The 21188-nt window shown below is 36.9% G+C and overlaps 1 protein-coding gene across 7 annotated transcripts in view; it reads right to left on the bottom strand.

The window, feature by feature from the left end:
* The window catches only part of PARG (poly(ADP-ribose) glycohydrolase), a 134575-nt gene that overhangs the window by 37375 nt on the left and 76012 nt on the right, over positions 1 to 21188 (bottom strand). For all 7 annotated transcript variants that reach the window (XM_086680265.1, XM_086680264.1, XM_086680263.1 and 4 more), the window contains 2 exons: positions 17926 to 18001; positions 11530 to 11677 (listed from right to left, as the gene is read on the bottom strand). In XM_086680265.1, coding sequence (XP_086536391.1) covers positions 11530 to 11677; positions 17926 to 18001 — 224 coding nt within the window. The remainder of the gene's footprint in view (positions 1 to 11529; positions 11678 to 17925; positions 18002 to 21188) is intronic.

Here is a 21188-nt window from a genome sequence, read left to right on the forward strand (position 1 = left end):
GCAATGAGAGGTACCCATAGGAATTCATGGTTGTTTGTTGGTATGTATATGCGTGTGTGTGGTTAAACCATATACCTCCTGGCTCTGATGATGAAGGCATGGAAGCAATGACTCTCTTCGTAGCAATAAGGAATAACCAATTCAACTCCTGATTTCTAAAAATTACTCTATATCCAGGACTCCTTGGAGAAATGGCTGAATCTAGGGGCAGGGAATATACAAGATTGAGTTTAGAACATCTTTTTATGCCAAAAAAGAAGAAAGTGCATTAAAGAATGATTGGCGAGGGGCGCCTGGGTGGCGCAGTCGGTTAAGCGTCCGACTTCAGCCAGGTCACGATCTCGCGGTCCGTGAGTTCGAGCCCCGCGTCGGGCTCTGGGCTGATGGCTCAGAGCCTGGAGCCTGTTTCTGATTCTGTGTCTCCCTCTCTCTCTGCCCCTCCCCCGTTCATGCTCTGTCTCTCTCTGTCCCAAAAAAATAAATAAATGTTAAAAAAAAAAAAAAAAAAAAAGAATGATTGGCGCATTGTCAAAGGAACACAATAGCCAACTGAAGGGGCTCTCACTGACCAAATCTGGAATAATTTAGCATCAAAACAGATGACAATAATGGATTATAACACATTGAATAAAGTAAGAATCCATGCATCTATAGAAATATTAATATACATAAATAAGAGAGAATGGAAAATCTCCCTACAGTAGAGTGCCAACTAAATGCAGAAGGAATGATGGAGTTAAGAAAATGGGTGCTAAAATTAGTGGCCAAATGTTTGATGAGGACAGGATATTTACACTTTCAAAGTATGTAAAATATATAACTACAAATTAATTAGAAAGGGAAAATACTAACTTGACAGTGGAGAACCTGGCACATCCTACCTCAACCAAGTCCTGACACTTAATATCACAGACACTGAAACAAAGTGGTATTACTATTCTCAAAAGATACATTAGAGCAGGACACATCATTTCAGTGGGATTCCAACTAAAATGAATAAACTGAATCTAGTTACAAAGAAACATTGCGCAAACCCAAAATAAGAGACAATCTACCAAGCAATTGGTTTATATACTTTAAAAATATCAAGGTGAACAAATACCAGGAAAGGCTGAGAAACTATCCTGGTTGAAAGGAGTCAAGATGTGATCCACTACCGGAGTAGACCGGGAGGAAAAAAAGCTACAAAGAATATAATTAGGTTAACTGACAAAATGAAAATGAAAATATTCAGTAGGAATTAACTCATAGTTCTTTATTAATGTTAAATTTCCCAATTTTTATAACTTTGCTGTGCTGACTTAACAGAATTTCCTAGTTATTAAGAAATATACAACAAAGTATTTGGGGTAAAAGGGCACAAAGTTGGGGCACCTGGGTGGCTCAGGCAGTTAAGTGTCCGACTTTGGTTCAGGTCATGATCTCATGGTTCGTGAGTTCAAGCCCTGCGTCGGGCTCTGTGCTGATAGCTCAGAGCCTGCAGCCTGCTTCAGATTCTGTGTCTCCCTCTCTCTCTGTCCCCAACATCCCTGGTCACACTCTGTCTCTCTTTCAAAAATAAAATTTTAAAAAAATGGGGGTGGGTCATAATGTCTCCAACATACTCTTGGACAGAGATGAGGAAAAGAAAATAGAGAAAGAATGATAAAGCAGATGGGGAGAGATGTAAACTGGTGAATCTGGGTGAACAATATATGGAAGTTCCTTTTTTTTAAATTTTTTTTTTCAACGTTTATTTATTTTTGGGACAGAGAGAGACAGAGCATGAGCGGGGGAGGGACAGAGAGAGAGGGAGACACAGAATCGGAAACAGGTTCCAGGCTCTGAGCCATCAGCCCAGAGCCCGACGCGGGGCTCGAACTCACGGACCGCGAGATCGTGACCTGGCTGAAGTCGGACACTTAAACGACTGCGCCACCCAGGCGCCCCTGGAAGTTCCTTATATTATTCTTGTAACTTTCCTGAGTCTGAAGTTTCTCATACACATATAAATATAAAAATATCTATACAATATAAATAAATATCTAAAAAGCTATGAAAAATACTCCGTTTTCACAGATGATTAAAATTTCCCATAACAAAAACTTAAAAGACTTAAACTCAATACTAGAGTTTCTAGTCTATTACTTAGCATACTGCTTCTTAAAAATAATTTTTCAAAAATTTAAAATAATGTATACTTAATTCTTATAAATTCATCTAGAATTTTGGATAAGATACTCAGCTACAAATTAAGAAAATAAACTACAGAATTCATGTTTTTTGCTAAGCCTTCCTGGACACCATAAGTAGAGTTGGTGGTCCCTTATCTGTGCTCCACAGTACTCTGCACAGAACATCGGTCAGGAACTTAACATATTAAATTGCAATCTGAAAGTCAGTTATATTTCTACACAGTAGCAATGAACAATCAGAAACTGAAATTTTAAATATACATTTACACAGCAATAAAAAAATACGAAATACTAAGGAATAAACCTGAGAAAATGTAAAAGTATACAGTGAAAAGTATACTACTGAGAGAAAGTAAAGATGACCCCAATAAACAGAGATATCTCATTCATGTGTCAAAGAGTAAACATTGTTAAGATGTAAATTCTCCCCAAACTGATCTACAGATTCAAAGCAGTCTTGACTAAAAGTCCAGCAAGCTTTTTTGTAGATATTGATAAACTGATTCTAAAATTCACCAAAACAACTCTGAAGAAGAACAAACTTGGAGGGCTCACACTACCTGATTTCAAGAATTATTATAAAGCTACAGCAATCAAGACAGTATGAAAACAAAAAGAATAAATCAGTAAACTGAATTTCAAAATTAGAAACTTCCATTCCTTAAACATCACTATTAAGGTCATGAAAAGACACACCACATATATCTAACAAAAGACTTGTATCTGGGGGACCTGAATGGTTCAGTCAGTTAAGTGTCTGACTTCGGCTCAGGTCATGATCTGACAATTTGTGAGTTCCAGCCCCGCGTCGGGCTCTGTGCTGACAGCTCAGAGCCTGAAGCCTGCTTTGGAGTCTGTGTCTCCCTCTCTCTGCCCCTCCCCCACTCACACTCTGTCTCTCTGTCTCTCAAAAATAAATAAACATTAAAAAGAATTAAAAAATAAATTAAAAAATAAAAAGAGAAAGACTTGTATCCAAAACATATAAAGCATTTTCAAAAGTCAATATAAGAAAACAAACCCAATTAAAACATGGTGCAACAGTTTCATATATGTAGCCATATGTCAAAACTTCCCTAACTGTAAACTTTAAATATATAGTTTACTGTATGCCAATTATACCTCAATAAAGCTGTTGAAAATGTAATCTAACTCCCTCACTAGATTACCAGTTTCTCAAGGGCAGGATTATAAGTCATTAACATTTGTGTCTATATTAGCATTTTGTAATGCAAGTATATAAGATGCAGGGGTTGGCCCAGTTGGTGGAACATGCGACTCTTGATCTCAGGGTTGTGAGTTCAAGCCTCACATTGGCTATGGGGCTTACTTAAAAAAAAAGAAAAAAGAAGAAAGAAAGAAAGAAAGAAAGAAAGAAAGAAAGAAAGAAAGAAAGAAAGAAAGAAAGAAAGAAAGAAAGAATATAGAAGCAATTAAGTACTTGCATAAACATAATTATTAACAAACAAAACCGGAAGAACATTATATTAACTGAGGTTAAAATAATAAGTCCAGAAAGACTTAATCAGAAAGTACTATGCAATTGACACATATAAAAATTTCACATTTACAAAGACAGGGTGGCATGGTAAAAGGAGCACCACACTGAGATTAGGAAACACGAGGGTCCCAAAGTGAATCCTTAAGTAACCAAATTTCTCAGGGGACTTCCATTTCAGCATATGAATATCAAGCTTGTTAATAATTTTTGTTTTGTTTACGTCATAGAATTGCTTGGAAAGCCATAGGAGTTTAAGTCTTCAAAACCATAAAACAGTTAGTATTGGTGTCATCAAACTTAACTTTATAAAGAGGTAGAGAAACCAAAGACACGTGATTTCATTTATGTGAAGTTTAAAAGCAACCTGGTCTCCTGACCTGACTGGAAATAAAGACAGCTATGAATAGTTCTGTTGCTTTCTAATTTTTGTCCAGCAGTGGACAAGCTCCATTTCCTTATTTATAAAAAACAAAACAAAACTGCCTGCTCTGATCTCTTAACTACGAAAACAAACACCTGTTCTGTCTTTTCTTTTTTTTTAATTTTTTTTTCAACGTTTTTTATTTATTTTTGGGACAGAGAGAGAGACAGAGCATGAACAGGAGAGGGGCAGAGAGAGAGGGAGACACAGAATCGGAAACAGGCTCCAGGCTCTGAGCCATCAGCCCAGAGCCCGACGCGGGGCTCGAACTCACGGACCGCGAGATCGTGACCTGGCTGAAGTCGGACGCTTTAACCGACTGCGCCACCCAGGCGCCCCTGTTCTGTCTTTTCAAAAGAAAGTGGTTGAAAAATATAAAATACCAATTATTATATTTCTATTTTAGGTTAAGATGATTTTAGTCTTCCTTCCTAAAAGAAACAAAATTAGATTTATTTCCTTCAGGTATGGGAAATCAAAGATGCATATACAGATGCTTTTGCTCTAAGAAAATTAAATCCTGGTTTTTCTGAGTAGACATCCTTCAAAATTATATCAACTGTCTGTTCTGAAAAACAGATACCCTTGTTTTAAATTCAAATTTATTGATAAACTATGATGAAACACAAAGGTAAAAAGCGATAATAGCAAACAAGAGAAGACAACTGAATGACCTTTGTGGTAGCTCTCTGTGGGTATAGCCTATAAGACTTCGTGCTCACAGACAAATCTTCACTTAAGGAAAAACGAGAAGGAATCCATTAAAATATGTGCAAGAGTTCATGACAGACTAATGAGTTTTTAGATTTGGTAATACATATTCTTATCTTCTCTTACAAATAATGAAAAATTTATGAAGAACTAAGGAAAAAATATTTGGAGACTGAAAAAATTCTATGTATCTATGGGTTGTGCTCTTGGAAAGAAGGTTTATATGAAAGCAAAGCCATCTATCCTGCTTTTCTTAGGAGCACTCATACAGTGGTGATTATGCAGGAGATAGAACATTCTTGACTTTCATTCCCATGATCAATAAAAATGAAGAGAAGCTAAACTCAAACTGAGTTTGGATACTTCCCAGTGAGCTGGTATCATTTAGTTAGCAATGGGCTGTTTTTGTAGTGATGGGCCTTCAGTGTTGTTGTTCTATAAGAAGCATCAATACCATAAGCAGTGGTATCCACTTTTCTACTTTCTAGCAGATCTGCTGACATTCACAAAAGATGTTAAGAATCTGTGATAGGGGCGCCTGGGTGGCGCAGTCGGTTAAGCGTCCGACTTCAGCCAGGTCACGATCTCGCGGTCCGTGAGTTCGAGCCCCGCGTCAGGCTCTGGGCTGATGGCTCAGAGCCTGGAGCCTGTTTCCGATTCTGTGTCTCCCTCTCTCTCTGCCCCTTCCCCGTTCATGCTCTGTCTCTCTCTGTCCCAAAAATAAATAAACGTTGAAAAAAAAAAATTTAAAAAAAAAAAAAAAAGAATCTGTGATATCTGGGGCAATTCTCTTCACTAGAGGGGAGGTTTTATTTTAAAGGTACTAACATTCTGTTCAGTAAGTTTTATGTCTAGGCACCCGCTTTAAGTGCTCACCATACAGAAACAACAAAACAAACTCCCAGAACCATAACACCCTTTGGTAGTAAAGTTATTTTGCTAGATGATGTAGAAGAACATGAAAAAGGGTAAAGAAGGAAAAGGTTGGGGCGGGGGGGAGACTGCAGTTTCTTTCCTTCTATCTATATTTACTGAAAAGTTTTACCCATGGCTGCCTTCAGGGAGGATCACAGCAAATAGAGGGATAACACTATCTGGATAAACACTATTTGCCTGTTTGCATGACCTGTTTCATATTCATTTCAAAGTCTGATACCAACCAGATACCCCACAATGATGATAAATTTAATTTATTTCTAATTTCTCAAACTCTTCTACAGATTCAGGCAGCATAGTCACAGCCATTAGCTCATTGAGCCTGGATGAATCATAGAAGCAATGGAATTGATCAGGCAGATAGATTGCAGTGCATGGTTAAGAGTCTCCTAAGAAGGAAGATGGCAGAAATCCAACATCAAATAGATGATGAAATGGCCATTTCCATTAAGAGAACATCACATCACAGATATTAATTAGAAGGCACTATAATAGAATTAAGTGGATGTGAGGGAAAATGCTGAGTTAAAAGTCACCCCTGATGTCCCTAGCCTGAAGTAATTATAGATGCGAAGGTGAGTCATGGATCTGCAATTTTCCATTCATTTTACAATAGCTGTAGGTAAGGTAGAGAACAGACATAACTCCATAGTGATGATCCTTTTTTAGACAGAGGACAAACTATCTTTAAAAAAAAAAAACACAATTCTAGTATTTTCCTTTTACTATTCTCAGGAAAATTACATCTTTTATTTACAGCAACATTAATGGTAGATAAGAGACTTACTACTTCCCAAGTAAAAAAGAAATGAAGCAAATGAAACAAATTAGCTTTGAGTTTAAATGCCCAGCATTCTACCAACTTTTTTATTTTAAGGATGGAAATTCATCTTTAAAACTAAGGAGAGATTCTGTTCTGAATCTTCGGTTCAAATACTCATTTAGCTGCTAAAAATTAAAAATCTTTTAAAGTATTATTTGACACACCCAAATGCTGGAGGCAGTCACATTCCAGACATTAAGAGCTCTCTAAAACATAATGAGACTAATATTTAAAGTATCTATTGGCTTTGGGGCGCCTGGCTGGCTCAGTCGGTTAAGTGTCTGACTCTTAATTTTGGCTCAGGTCATGATCTCATGGTTCGTGAGATGAAGCCTTCCATCGGCCTCTGTGCTGATGATAAGGAGTCTGCTTGGGATTCTCTCTCCCTTTCTCTCTGCCTCTCCTCCACTTGCTCTCCTTCTCTCTCAAAATAAATATAACAACAACAACAACAAAATATCTATTGGCCCAACAATGGATTTAGACAGTTTAATTTTTTTGTTCTGCAATTCCTGTACTTTCTTTTCCCCTAATACATTTCAACTGCATCCTTCCTATCTGCACACATGATAAACAATAAATGCAGACAGAGGACCAATAAGTGAGTTGAGACAACACTGAATAAAAAAGGTTTTTATCTTTACATTTCAGTATAATCTGGATCACAACCTCAGAATTCCAGATGAAATACTTCAGGTTATTAACTTCAAATAGTTGAGTTTTTATCCAAGAGGAAGTTTCTTTGCTGAGGCTCCATTCTTAATTTCCCATATAAACTTAAAAAATTAACAATTTACCTTACCTCACCAAAAAGCAGAATCACAGGGATATTATAAAAATAATAAGATATCCAAATACTGCACAATAACTTGTTAAAAGCCTTTTTCTTTTAACCAACAAAAACTTACAAAATATAAGGACACATCAGCAAAACTGATTAAGTAAAAACCTCTGAAAAATTCCTCCTCCATAAAAGCAATGAGAACACTGGCAAAAATTGTTGAGAATCAACTTTTTATGAACTGTGGGAATAACCAAAGGCTTGTAGCAGTCTGAGGAGGGTTTATTAAAGAAAATTGGCTGAATCTTAGAAAAAACAATGAGTTTTATGATGTTTTAACTTTCCTTATTCTTATTCAACTCTTGCAAGCTCTAGAGTAGCCTTAAAATCCAACAGTCTGCTATAAACATTGGGGTACAAGTGCCCCTATGCATCAGCACTCCTGTATCCCTTGGGTAAATTCCCAGCAGTGTTATTGCTGGGTCATAGGGTAGATCTATTTTTAATTTTTTGAGGAACCTCCACACTGTTTTCCAGAGTGGCTGCACCAGTTTGCATTCCCACCAACAGTGCAAGAGGGTTCCTGTTTCTCCACATCCTCTCCAGCATCTATAGTCTCCTGATTTGTTCATTTTAGCCACTCTGACCAGCATGAGGTGGTATCTCAGTATGATTTTGATTTGTATTTCCCTGATGAGGAGTGACGCTGAGCATCTTTTCATGTATCTGTTGGTGTCGCACTCTCAACAATAGCCAAATTATGGAAACAGTCTAAATGTCCATCAACTGATGAATGGATAAAGAAATTGTGGTTTATATACACAATGGAGTACTACATGGCAATGAGAAAGAATGAAATATGGCCCTTTGTAGCAATGTGGATAGAACTGGAGAGTGTGATGCTAAGTGAAATAAGCCATACAGAGAAAGACAGCTACCATATGGTTTCACTCTTATGTGGATCCTGAGAAACTTAACAGGAACCCATGGGGGAGGGGAAGGAAAAAAAACAAAAAGAGAGGTTAGAGTGGGAGAGAGCCAAAGTATAAGAGACTCTTAAAAACCGAGAACAAACTGAGGGCTGATGGGGGGTGGGAGGGAGGGGAGGGTGAGTGATGGGTATTGAAGAGGGCATCTTTTGGGATAAGCACCGGGTGTGGTATGGAAACCAATTTGAGAATAAATTTCATATTAAAAAAAAACAAAACACCAACAGTCTATAATCACAGTGAAAACCACCTAAGGGTTCAGAAAAAGGTTGAAGCTCCTTCAAAGCCCCATTCTCAGAGAACTGTCATCATCTAACCTATCTGGTGGTTCCCTGGAAGACCTCACTCACAAAGCTGCCTTTATTTGACCTGACTTGGAATTTACCCAGTACAAAAAACCTAATCCCCAAGGTTGTTAGTTGAAAACAATACATGGAATTGCTTAGCAGTATGGCTGCCTGAGGCAGTAGGTATCAGTTAGGGCAAGTAATAGTCTTATCAAAAAGTTTCAAAAGAAAAGCTGAGGAATGAGATATCTGTAAGGGGCTTTAAAAAGTTCTTAGTATTCCCAGGAATCTAGAAGTCTATGTGTAGGACCATGTCTGTGCACATGCTCAAGAAAGACCTGAGAAAGTCCTAAGCTCACTCCTCAGACCTTGAGGCTCTGTGCAAGCAGGAAGTGAAGTGCGAAGTACAAGCAGGAAGGAAGTGTCACTGGCCTGGTTGAGTGCTGAAGGTGAGCCCCAATGTCCACATAGAGCCCTTCACTAAAGACTGAAAGACTTATTGGCTCTAAACATTTAAGCAATCTTCGTCCAATCATTAGCTAACCACTAACCTAACCCAGCAGAGACTAATGGTCACATATAAAAAAGAATACAGACTTTACAGAATTAGTTTAGAAAGGTTACGAAACAACAAGAGCAAACAGCAACAAAAACAAACTCTAGGCAAAGGGGAAAATCTGATTTTGAGAGTTGCTACATTATTCAAATGTGTGGTTTTCAACAAAAAATTGAGATATGCAAAGAAAAAAGAAAGTAGGCCCATACTCAGGGAAAAAAAGGGAGTAAACTATAACTGTACCCAAGGAGCCCAGATGTTAGACTTACTGTACAAAGACATTAGCTATTTTAAATATATTCAAAAAACTAAGGGAAATTATGTCTAAAGAACTAAATTAAAGTTTGCAAATAATGCCTCACAAATAGAGAATCTCAAAGAGAGAGAGAGAGAAATTATTAAAAAGAAAAAAAAGGGGTGCCTGGGTGGCGCAGTCGGTTAAGCGTCCGACTTCAGCCAGGTCACGATCTCGCAGTCCGTGAGTTCGAGCCCCGTGTCGGGCTCTGGGCTGATGGCTCAGAGCCTGGAGCCTGTTTCCGATTCTGTGTCTCCCTCTCTCTCTGACCCTCCCCCATTCATGCTCTGTCTCTCTCTGTCCCAAAAATAAATAAACGTTAAAAAAAAAAAAAAAAAAAAAAAGAACCAAATAGAAATTCTGGAGTTGAAAATTACAGTAATCAGAATAAAAATTTCAGGGGCACCTGGGTGGCTCAGTTGGTTGAGCATCCTTGACTCTTGATTTCGGCTCAGGTTATGATCCTATGGTTTGTGAGATCAAGCCCCATGTCTGGCTCTGTGCTGTCATCACAGATTGGGATGCTATCTCTCCCTCTCTCTCTGCCCCTTCCCCCCAACCTCAAAATAAATAAATAACCATAGAAAAGAAAAAGTTATAAACATTTTTCACTGGAGGGACTCAAAGGCAGTGAAAGGAAGCACAAAAAAGAATCTGTAAACTTGAATATAGGTCAATTGAGATTATCCTGTCTGAGGAACAAAAGAATAGAGAATGAAGACAAACGAACAGAGCTTCAGAGACCAATAAGACATCATCATGTATACCAACATATGCATAATGGGATTCTCAGAAGGAGAAGAAAAAAAGGGACAGAAAGAATATTTAAAGAAGTACTGGTCAAAAATTTACCAAATTTAAACATTCAAGCAGCTCAATGAACCCCAAATAGGATAAAATCAAAGAGATTCTAAACACGTCATAATCAAACTGTTCAAAGACAAACAGAAAATCATGAAAGTAAAACATAAGGAACAAAATGTTGATACTCTCTTGAAGGTTGTCTACAAATATATCTGAGACAGAGTGGCTTCAAGAGTAGATCTCAGAGTCTTAGTTCAGACACGTACGTCTTTGGAGGTAAATTAGTTGAGTATAAATTTTCTGTAACTCCTATGGAATGGTTTTTTTCTCACTGTAATTTTTCAGAATAACAATCAACCAAATTCTCCAACTCAGTTAAATATTTAGTTTCCCACACTAATCTCAAAGCGGCAACAGATTCAAAAAGGATAAGAAATCTTCTTTTGCAGAAAGATAGAGGCATCAGCAGCTGATGACTGATTATGGCTTTTATGTGGGAATGTTCTTTTAGGTATCTGAATAAAAGACTTAATTTATGTATAGTGGCTGATTAAGAATTTGAGAGGTGGGAGTTAATCACTAATTTTTTGGTAGCTGATTCACAAGAAAGTACAGTGACATAGTTGTATCTCAAGCTAAAAAAACTTAAGAAAAAAATTTTAATCTCAATAATAGACCAAAAGTATAAATTTTACTATATTTCCCTCTCTCCTCCTTCCATATTAACTTAAATCAAGAAGAGGCATTTAGATCATCACACTTTTTCTCTCAGGATTAGAAATTAGGGTAAACATGAGGTTCCTGATTTATTACTATTCAATGAAAGCTCTCTGTTGTACTCTCTTTGAATACTGTAAGTATGCTTTTTAAATGTATATACATCTTCATATTGAAGTATAACAAAGCACTTTGGAAACATAATGGAAGAATAATAACAGAATACATGGTCAAAGACACATCACTATCCTCTTTTTAAGGGCATAACATAAAATTTCAAACTGGAGGGTAGCTTTTACCCTTGTTCCACAGATAAAGATGTCAAGAATGAAAAGGTGGGTATCAAGTGTCTTACTCAAGACTAGGAAAATAGAACTGTAACGATTTCCAAAAACCAAGAATAAATTAATCAATAAAAACATTGGGACTAAGGCCAATGATAGAGAAAAGCTGTATCTGGGTGGCCTCTAGTCTTCATGATAGATACTCATAGGTGGGGAAAGCTACTTATTGTACAGACTTCCCAAAACTAACCTGTAATGATAAGACATTCATTGTGATCCAACACCTCAGTGAAGAGCCGTGAAACAATTAACTCGGGGTTAATTAAAAAGCGGATTTCTTCTTGCACAAGTCCTGCACCGGTTACACCACCTCCAACAAAACGGTTTGCAAAATCCACCTATTTGGAAAAATGTGGCATGTTAAATGATTATCTAAAATACCTACATATATGATAAAGAAGCACTTTCTCTCTTCGTTTCCCATATAAATCAATCCCCAAATTAGTAATCTTCCAACGGAGAACAGACTGTGGTTGACTGCACTCTTTCCATCTCACTCCAGGTAACATCTTTGCATACTTCTTTAGATTCCAAAACCTTAGAAGGAACCTGGAAAATGGAGCTTTTAGGCAAAAGCCTCAGTGTAATCATATAGACTCTTATTTACAAACCTTATATGTACTACAAGGGCCACAAATCAAAGGAAACTTTATCTGGAAAGGTTTCAAGATCATTTCCCTACCATTCACTACTCAATTTCCATTTATGGATTTCATATGACTCTAATATAATTATATCTTTCTTATATACTATGGCAATCAAACATTTGTCCTTAAAGAACTGAAAAATTTAGTAATTGCCCTTTTTTTTTTTAAGTAATTGCCCTTTTTTTGGATAACCTTTTTCTTCTGTGAAAGAATAAAGAGATAAAATTTCACCCTAAATTCAGTTGCAAAGCCCAAACTACATGAACATTACAAACTGTTTATTTTTACTATACCTAAGGAGAAAAAAAAAGAAAACAGGAAACCTAGTTTAACAACAAAGACTCATAAAATTGGCTATTGTTGATAATGCTGCTATAAACATTGGGATGCACGTTTATGGAAAGAGCCCAAATGTCCATTGACTGATGGATAAAGAAGATGTTTCATGTATATATATATATACATACACACATACACACAAACACACACACACACACACACACAATAGAATATTACTCAGCCATAAAATAGTATGAAATCTTGCCTTTTGCAATGATGAGAATGGAGTCAGAGAGTATTATGCTAAGTGAAATAAGTCAGAGAAAGACACATACTATATGATTTCACTCATATTTGGAGTTTAAGATACAAAATAAACAATCACAGGGGAGGGAGAAACAGAGGCAAACCAAGAAACAGACTCTTAACTATAGAGGGCAAACAGAGGGTTACCAGAGGGTAGATAGGTTGGGGTGGGGGGGGGGTTAAATAGGTGATGGGAATTAAGGAGTGCATCGTGGTGATGAGCACGGGTTGCTGTATCTAAGTGTTGAATCAAAAATTGTATAGTTGAAACTAATATCACTGTATGCTAACTAACTGGAATTAAAAAAAAAAAGTTAAAAGAAAAACCCAAAGGGGGCACCTGGGTGGCTCAGCCGATTGAGCATCAGACTTCAGCTCAGGTCATGATCTCATGGTTCATGAGTTCGAGCCCTGTGTCAGGCTCTGTGCTGACAGCTTGGAGCCTGGAGTCTGCTTCAGATTCTGTCTGTCTGTCTGTCTGTCTCTCTCTCTCTCTGACCCTCCCCTGCTCACACTCTGACCCCTCTCTCAAAAATAAACATTAAAACAAACAAAAAAAAGATTCAACTAAATTAATATTTCCAATTTAGTTTAAAATTACTCATAAGCTTTCTGTGGAGTACTATAATGGGATCCCCAAGCTCCTATTAATAAAGATGAGTTACACAATGCTCTAGACAAAGCAAATTCTACCTGTCAGTATTATTTGTCTTAAACTTACTAAGCACTCCAGCGTGTCCAACATTATGCGAAGCTCTATGGGGCAATATGTAAGAAATGGTTTCCAACTTTTAGATTACTCTATTTGAGGATTTAGATTACACACATACATAACACCTTGTGTACATACACAGCCACCCACACCCACAAAGATTTTAGTAAGGTAAGAGAGGCTTAAATACTGTACAGAGAAAACATACTCTCTTTCCTCTACTTGTACAGTACTACCACACTCACAACACTTCTGATGTCAGATGTATGGGTTTCCACACATAGAGCAATTCTGAAACACCAGCTGGGTGTCCTACAATTCAATTCAGTTCTGACACCATCTACCAGGAGTCAGCATCAGATCCAACAGGCTAATAACAATTCAGTCCCACAAGACTGCCCCTATTCAGACACCAACTGCAACTAGAAGTACAGTTGATCGGCTATAAATTGGGGTTCTCATAATCTGCTCTTGTGGTTTGATAAGCTCACAGAACTCACGGTAACACTTACTTATGTTTACTCATTTATTAAAAAGGATATAATAACGGATAGAGATGAATAGACATATGAAGTGATAGGGCGTGGTATATGGTAAGAGGCATAGAGCTACCTCTCCCTCTCCCCATGTTCACCAACTTCCACATGTTCACCAACCTGGAAGCTCTTTGAATCCCATACTTTTGGGTAGTTTGGTGGAAGCTTCATCACTTAGGCATAATCAATCATCAGCACAGTCTCCAGTCCCTCTCCTTTTCCCAGAAGATGGGGAGTAGAGTAGAAAGTTTCAAGCTTCTAATCATGGCTTAGTCTTTTTGGTAACCAGCCCCCACCCTAAAGCTCTCCAGGAGCTCACCAAAAGTCACCTCATCAGAACAAAAGACACTCCCATCACCTAGGAAATTACAAGGGTTTCAGGAGCTCTGTGCAAAGAATCAGGGGCAGACACCAATATAGATTTTTTTTCTATGATTTTACATATACTTTCAGACTACTGTCAAATGTAAGATTTCTTAAAACCTGTTTGTATTGGGGCGCCTGGGTGGCGCAGTCGGTTAAGCGTCCGACTTCAGCTCAGGTCACGATCTCACGGTCCGTGAGTTCGAGCCCCGCATCGGGCTCTGGGCTGATGGCTCAGAGCCTGGAGCCTGTTTCCGATTCTGTGTCTCCCTCTCTCTCTGCCCCTCCCCCGTTCATGCTCTGTCTCTCTCTGTCTCAAAAATAAATAAAAACGTTAAAAAAAAAATTAAAAAACAAAACAAAACAAAAAAAAAACCTGTTTGTATTCTCAGGGCACCTGGGTGGCTCAGTCGGTTAAGCATCCGACTTTGGCTCAGGTCATGATCTGACAGTTTGTGAGTTCGGGCCCTGCACTGGGCTCTGTGCTGATAGCTCACAGCCTGGAGCCTGCTTCGGTTTCTGTGTGTCCCTTTCTCTCTGTCCCTCCTCCTCTCCTCTCTAAAATGAATAAACATTAAAAAAATTTTTTTTTAAGTTGCTTATGTCTCTAAAGCAATTGTAATATTAAACAATACTTTGAAGCCTATTCTACAAAAGAGTAAAACAAGAATATGAATTTTTTTATATATAAAAATATATGTGGAAAGACAGAAACTAATAGAAGGTAAAGCACTCTTCTTTCATTAGAAAAGAACTTAGAAAATACTGAAAAATATGACTGGACAAGATCTTGAAATGAGTTATCACAGAATCATATATAAGTTTATATTCAGACATACTAAATCAACACTAAAAAAAGAGTAACTCTGTAGCTTATATAGAAAAATAATTTTGATTCAACAAGTCCATTGATTAGAATTATTTACAATATATAAAGTCATTATGCATTGGGTGATTTATGACTTAAAATATTCAACAAATATTAACTGAATATAGTGCTGGGGACCATGAGATACAAAAATAAGTAAGACGTGGGCCCTGGCTTCACAGCATTTGTAATCTAGATGAGATCCCAGCACATAAGCAGAATGAAAAAGTGTTTATTAAAGAACCTACTAGAATATATTTGATCCTTTCCAAATAATACAATTAACTAAAACTGGAGCATGGGGAGGAGAATACGGGAGTTTACAAGAGGAGATGATATTCAATTTAGATTTTGCTGACATTCAGGCAGAGGGAATAACTGCACAAACACATAGGAAAAACACAGAGCTGTAAGCAGCTCTATGAAGAGTGATAAGCATGTTCCTCACGCCTATCTGCGATGTAGAGTATGTGAAGGATTATGGTTGGTGATAAGGTATTCTTGGAATGATTATAAAAAGAAAAGTTACAACTGGACCTTACACAGGGTCCAGTTGTAACTTTAAACTGAGTCTAGAGTTTAAAGAATGAACTGGAAAGGTGTAAAATTAAAAGCAGAGAAGCTGGTTAGGTGACTACTAAATAGGTTTGACAAGAATTACTTAGGCCTCAAATAAGTCAGTGGGAAAGAAACTGAAGAAAAGAGAGGTCCAGCAAAAAATTAAAACAGACAGCACTTAAAAACCAAGAGACTAGCTAAGTAAGTATAATGGTATCGTGAATACAAATGAGAAACAAAGTTTGAGATCAGCTAAACTTAATTTTTACTGGAACAAGGTACATAACTAAAATAAAGAAGTTCTATATAATTTATGTATAACTTGGTAATGATAAATGAAATACATTCAATGTGCATACTATTATTCATTCTTTGAATAAAAGGCCAACATTTATTACTTGAAAGGTATGCATAGAAATAAATATGTTATACTAAACTCAATATGCCCCTGAAGGCAGGGGTCTTTTAAAAAAATCAAACTTTCCACTACTTAAAAAAGTTCTTAATAGAAGGCTTTCTATTACAGGTGAGAAACCTGTTCCAGAACATGAACACAAGCATATGAGTGCTTATTTTTAGCCATTTTCCAGCTCACTTCACTTTAAAGCTATTTGTTCAGATTATTCAGTTTCTGAATTATAACTTGATGAAAAGAGAGAAATGATAACCATCCTTAGAGAGGTCTTGTTGCCATTCAGCATAATGTAACTTATATGCTACACAAGGAACTTTTTAAATTGCAATACAGTATTTCTCCCATCTCCTGGGGATACATAGCATGGGTAGGGAGAATAATTAATAGAAGTCTTTATGGTATTCTTTTAATCCACTGAGGTTTCACATTTCACCTATAATATATTCTAGAAAAGTGGGAAGAATCTCAACCTTGAATGTTGTTAAATAATTCCTTGCTGAATTGTATTGTGATGAAAGGTCAGCATTCCCACAGCGCTAACTAGCAGTAGCTTTGTTTATTTCATGTGTATTAAGACTCTCTCAGTCAATCTATTACTTTAATGTAGAAAAGAACATCATCAAAATGTAAATGTGGGGGAAAAGTAACATTCATTTGAAGTAAATTTTAAGCCTATTTCAAAATTATTATTTAACAAAAAAAGTAATGATTAAATACAAATTAAAAAAAAAATTTTTAAGTACCAGACAAATATTACTCCAGTTATCCTAAGTATTTCTATTTATAATCTCAAAAAAATCACTGGGAGATGGTGATTTAAAACAAAACATGGTTTGCCCCTTTGAAGATTTTAATTATAAATGTATCTTTTAAAAGGCCATTCTAAAAAGAATCTCAGTTTCATTAAGCACTTAGAGTATAAATATATAATAACTAGGCAAATGCAAATCAGTCTAGTAATTTTACAGTATACATTAAGTTATTCAAACAAGTTAGTCCACTCTCTGGAACCTGATTTAGATTCTGACCCAATATAAGCACCAAATAAGGATCTAAGAAGAAAAATCAGCAATTCCCAGTAGAAGTGAAATGATGTATAAGCATCTTTCAAAGAAAACTGACATTGTGATGCTCTTATAAATGGGATAAGAACACAAATCACCAACATTTTGCCTCAGATTAGTGATTTTTGAAAAAAGATCACTATCACTACAAAGCAAAAGGAAAACATGTGTTAAGTGTTACAACAATTTAAAGCTAGATACACAGGGTGTTTTCTTTGTTAACTCCTTTTTCCAAAAATATATGTTTTTAAAGTGAAGGCAATGACACAGATAAATAACAAAGACTGAGAGATGGACAAAATAACCTGCTCTGAAACGGGGAAGAGACAGCAAGCATAGGTGGCTCACGTACCTAAAACTGTTACATATGGGAGAGATGACTTTCTTATCAATCAATTTTAGATGTCTGTGTCCTAAGACCTAAACAAGGTTGGGGGCAGAAAAACATTTCAAGCTGGTCATCATTTGGGGGCAGAGCAACAGCCTTTAAAGAAAAAGAACAAAACTGCCTAGTGATGGCTTGTCAAGACCATACCCTGGGAACTTCCTCCACTGTCAATCTACAATCAATGTCTGAACTAAGAGGTCTGATGTTGTCCAGATCTTAAGATTTTCTGTCAAAGGCTTTTTAAAGAGGCACACGTAAGAAACAGTACACTGGCAAATAACAGCTTTACCAAGGCTGTCAAGATGATCTGTTTGGTGTTTTTCTCCATTCTGCTATCATGCTTCTTTGCATTAAATCAGTTTAGGAGATGAACAAATAGGTTTTCAAATTTTCTTTGCTGTCACTCGATAAGAGAGAGTCCCAAACACACACACATTGTGATTCACCTACCTGTAGCATGCCTTGACCATTTCCTTCTATGGTACCTTCATAAGTGACATGCAATCGAGTCAGGAGTTTGTCACATCTATAATTTAAAAAGATAATCCTTTACTTTCAATGACAAATACTTCACTACAGAAAAATGTGGAAATATACATGAATATAAAAGACAAATTGAAACTGTTTCGAATCTTAAAAGCCAGAAACAGATGCCTGGTTAACATTTTTGATATAGACGCTCCCAAACTTGTTCTTATTCAAATATTAAATACACATATTTAAATTAAAATGGGATAATATGCTGTTCTGAAACCCATTATTTCTCCTATAAAATATCAGTTTCTTTTCTTTAAGAGTTGAAAAACTTCTCAAAATATAAAAAAAAGTTAAGATCTATGAAATGTTATTATGCTACAATTGGCAACCCAAAGAAAAATACAGAAAAATTTAGCAATAAATCATATATGATGCTAAGATAGGGTCTATTTTCACTACTTTGATAAACATGAGTGTGTGTGGCAGGGGTATCTTGATGAAAATACATGCCACAGAAATTCTGATCTATTGTATTTTTATATTAATAAAATTGATGGATGAACCTAGTACCTCTAAGTCCCAATTATTTTCTTTCCCTTTTATAAGCCATGGTCACTGAGGTCATGCCACCCTAAAACGTGACACCATGGCCTAACAAATATTTTAAATTTGAGAAAATGGCAGAAACAGGAGGGTCACTCTGACCTCCCCTCCTCACAGTTCTTCCCTGTAATAAACCCCTCATGTGCAAGGTGCCCACCCTCTATCTGGAGGAAAGCAGCATCCTCATCTCCAAAGAAGAAGGGGTATCAAGAATCTAGCAAACAAGCCTTGCTAAGTTTCCCCCAGTTTACTACAATTACCTCATATTTCTTAATCTGTCATATTCCTTAGAGATGTTATCAAACCTGGTATAAAGTATGTGGGTCTGTTTCTTTGGGCTTTCATTTCCTTAAGAAGGCTCCTGCGACATGTACAATTTATATTAAATAAATTTGTGTGCTTTTCTCCTGTTAATCTGTCTTTGTCTGTTTAATTTTCAGACCCAGTCTGGGATCCTAACTGGGTTAAGAAGAAACTTTTTCCTCCCTTACTGTGTTTACCTGTCTTACATTATATTAAACAATCAATTCCATTTTATTAATAGTATTTGATGATGACATTTTTTGGTAATAGATTTTCCCCATTACTTACTTAATAAAGAAGATGAAATCCAAATCTCTAACTTACATAAGGGTGGCATTCATGCGGGGGGAGTTACATATTTTTTAAAATAATTACACATTTTTAAAAACAATTTAACTGGGGGAGTGCTATTTACTTTCTGGGATTTACATTCTTCCTGATTTCAAGGAGTCCAAATACATTTTTGGGGAAGCTCCAGTCCAGAAGACTGAGAGCCTTAAACTCAGCAGGCAATTCAGTACAGATTCTAAGAGCTGCATTCGCATTAACTCATTTAATCCTGATAGCAACCCCATTACCATCTCCTTTTACAGATGGGAAAACAAGACACAGAGAGCATTTAAGTAACCTGCCTAAGTCTCGTAAATGAAGCAAAACAAAGATTTGAACCCAGGTAACCTAACAGTGGTCCAAACTCTTAACCGGTATGCTACACCTTTAGAAAAATTACTTTCCAAATCTCTTGTAGAAAGTAGTGACACAAGTTTGATTTTTTTTTTTTAACTTCCTTCGTTTGTTTTTTGATCCTATTTTCCTAGCCATTTTATGCTAAGGGAGACTATCCATGAGGATACTACTGAAAAGACAAAGAAGCACGATCCAGAAATCTCTAGTTTGTCAGCCAGGACTTCAAAACAAATCTCATCTGACATCAACTATTCTCCATGATGGAAGCTGTCAACATATAGTACAGCTCTCAATAAAATTATGAAATTGCTAGCCACTTTTTAAAAAAGCATCCTCCAACTTCCTGACAGGTGTCCCCTTTTGGCCCAAGCAAATCTTTCATACCACCGCACTAGGAATCAAAGACAGATGACTGTGACTCTCTGTGATTAAGTACGCCCAGCTAAGGTAGTCACTGGTGACTGCTGGGTTAACTGTAACATGGCAGAAGCTTGGAAATGAGAAAAACCTCCAACTTCCTGGCTCTCATTTAGCCCCTTGCTGTTGGGAACACCAACAATCCTCATCTCTTCTTTATCCTCCCTCTTAAAGTGAATGCATGTTTCTGGTTCTGTGGAATCTGGGAGATTGATTAGTTACATTCTCCAACTCACTTACGAAGCAGCTAAAACAAAAAGAGATCAATGAAACAAAAACGTTAGAAAAGTTATCAAGTCAAATTGTGCCTATCAAAGTTAAGGGGAGTATCTTGATCTTACTCAGGGGCAAATTTATCTCACTGACACAGCAGCCTTGCCAATTGTGGTTGGCATTTTGACTTATCCCTTCTCTCCCAGATGGTAATGTACAAATGGGTGTCCTTTCCCCTTAGTGCCAAATGAATGTCAGATGAAGAGCTGAGATCTGCAGCTGAATTAAAAACAAGCCCTCTGCATGATCTATAAAATCTACACCAAAGTGAGATGAACAAAACGTCTGTATTCCTGTCAGATACTAACACAAAAGCTAAGAAAAGCAATCTGTACCCTGGCCTGGGCAGATAGCAGCAAACTGTTACTTTTAGTTGTAGACACCATATTTTAAGAGAGACCAATGGCCTGGAGTAGATCAAGAACAAATATAAAGGGTTTAGAATCCATATTATATGTGAAACAGAGAAAAGAGTAAGTTTAGTGTGTTACCTATGTGCACTGTTAGAGATGCGGGTGGGTCAAGAAAGCATTATGATGTTGAACATCAACAATGGGACACACTGAGGTGAAAGAGTGAATTTCCCAACACTGAAGCTGTCTGTCATCTGTCACAGGTAGAGTTGACTGATACTTTTAGTAGACAGCTAGACCAGATGATTTCTTGGGGGTCCCTTTCATCTCTAATATGCCAAGACTCCAAAATGCTATACATGTTCTCTTCCTTTCTGGCTCAATTTTGTTTTTGTTTTTTGTCTTCAGGTTGTTTAAACTTTTACCCACTTCCCTCTATTAATAATCATCTCAGCCATGCAGTCAGCTCCTAATGTAAGTTTGTTTGGTTTTTTTCACCTCACAAATAAACGTCTTTGATGGATAAAAAAACATCACAGGAAAGCCACTTAAGCAGATGTGTTTTATCAAGTTAACTTCCTTAAAAGTAAGTCCCTTTCA

The sequence above is a fragment of the Puma concolor genome, chromosome D2, assembly GCF_028749965.1.
Source record: "Puma concolor isolate L17-30 chromosome D2, mPumCon1.1.hap2, whole genome shotgun sequence".
Classification (NCBI taxonomy): Eukaryota; Metazoa; Chordata; class Mammalia; order Carnivora; family Felidae; genus Puma; species Puma concolor.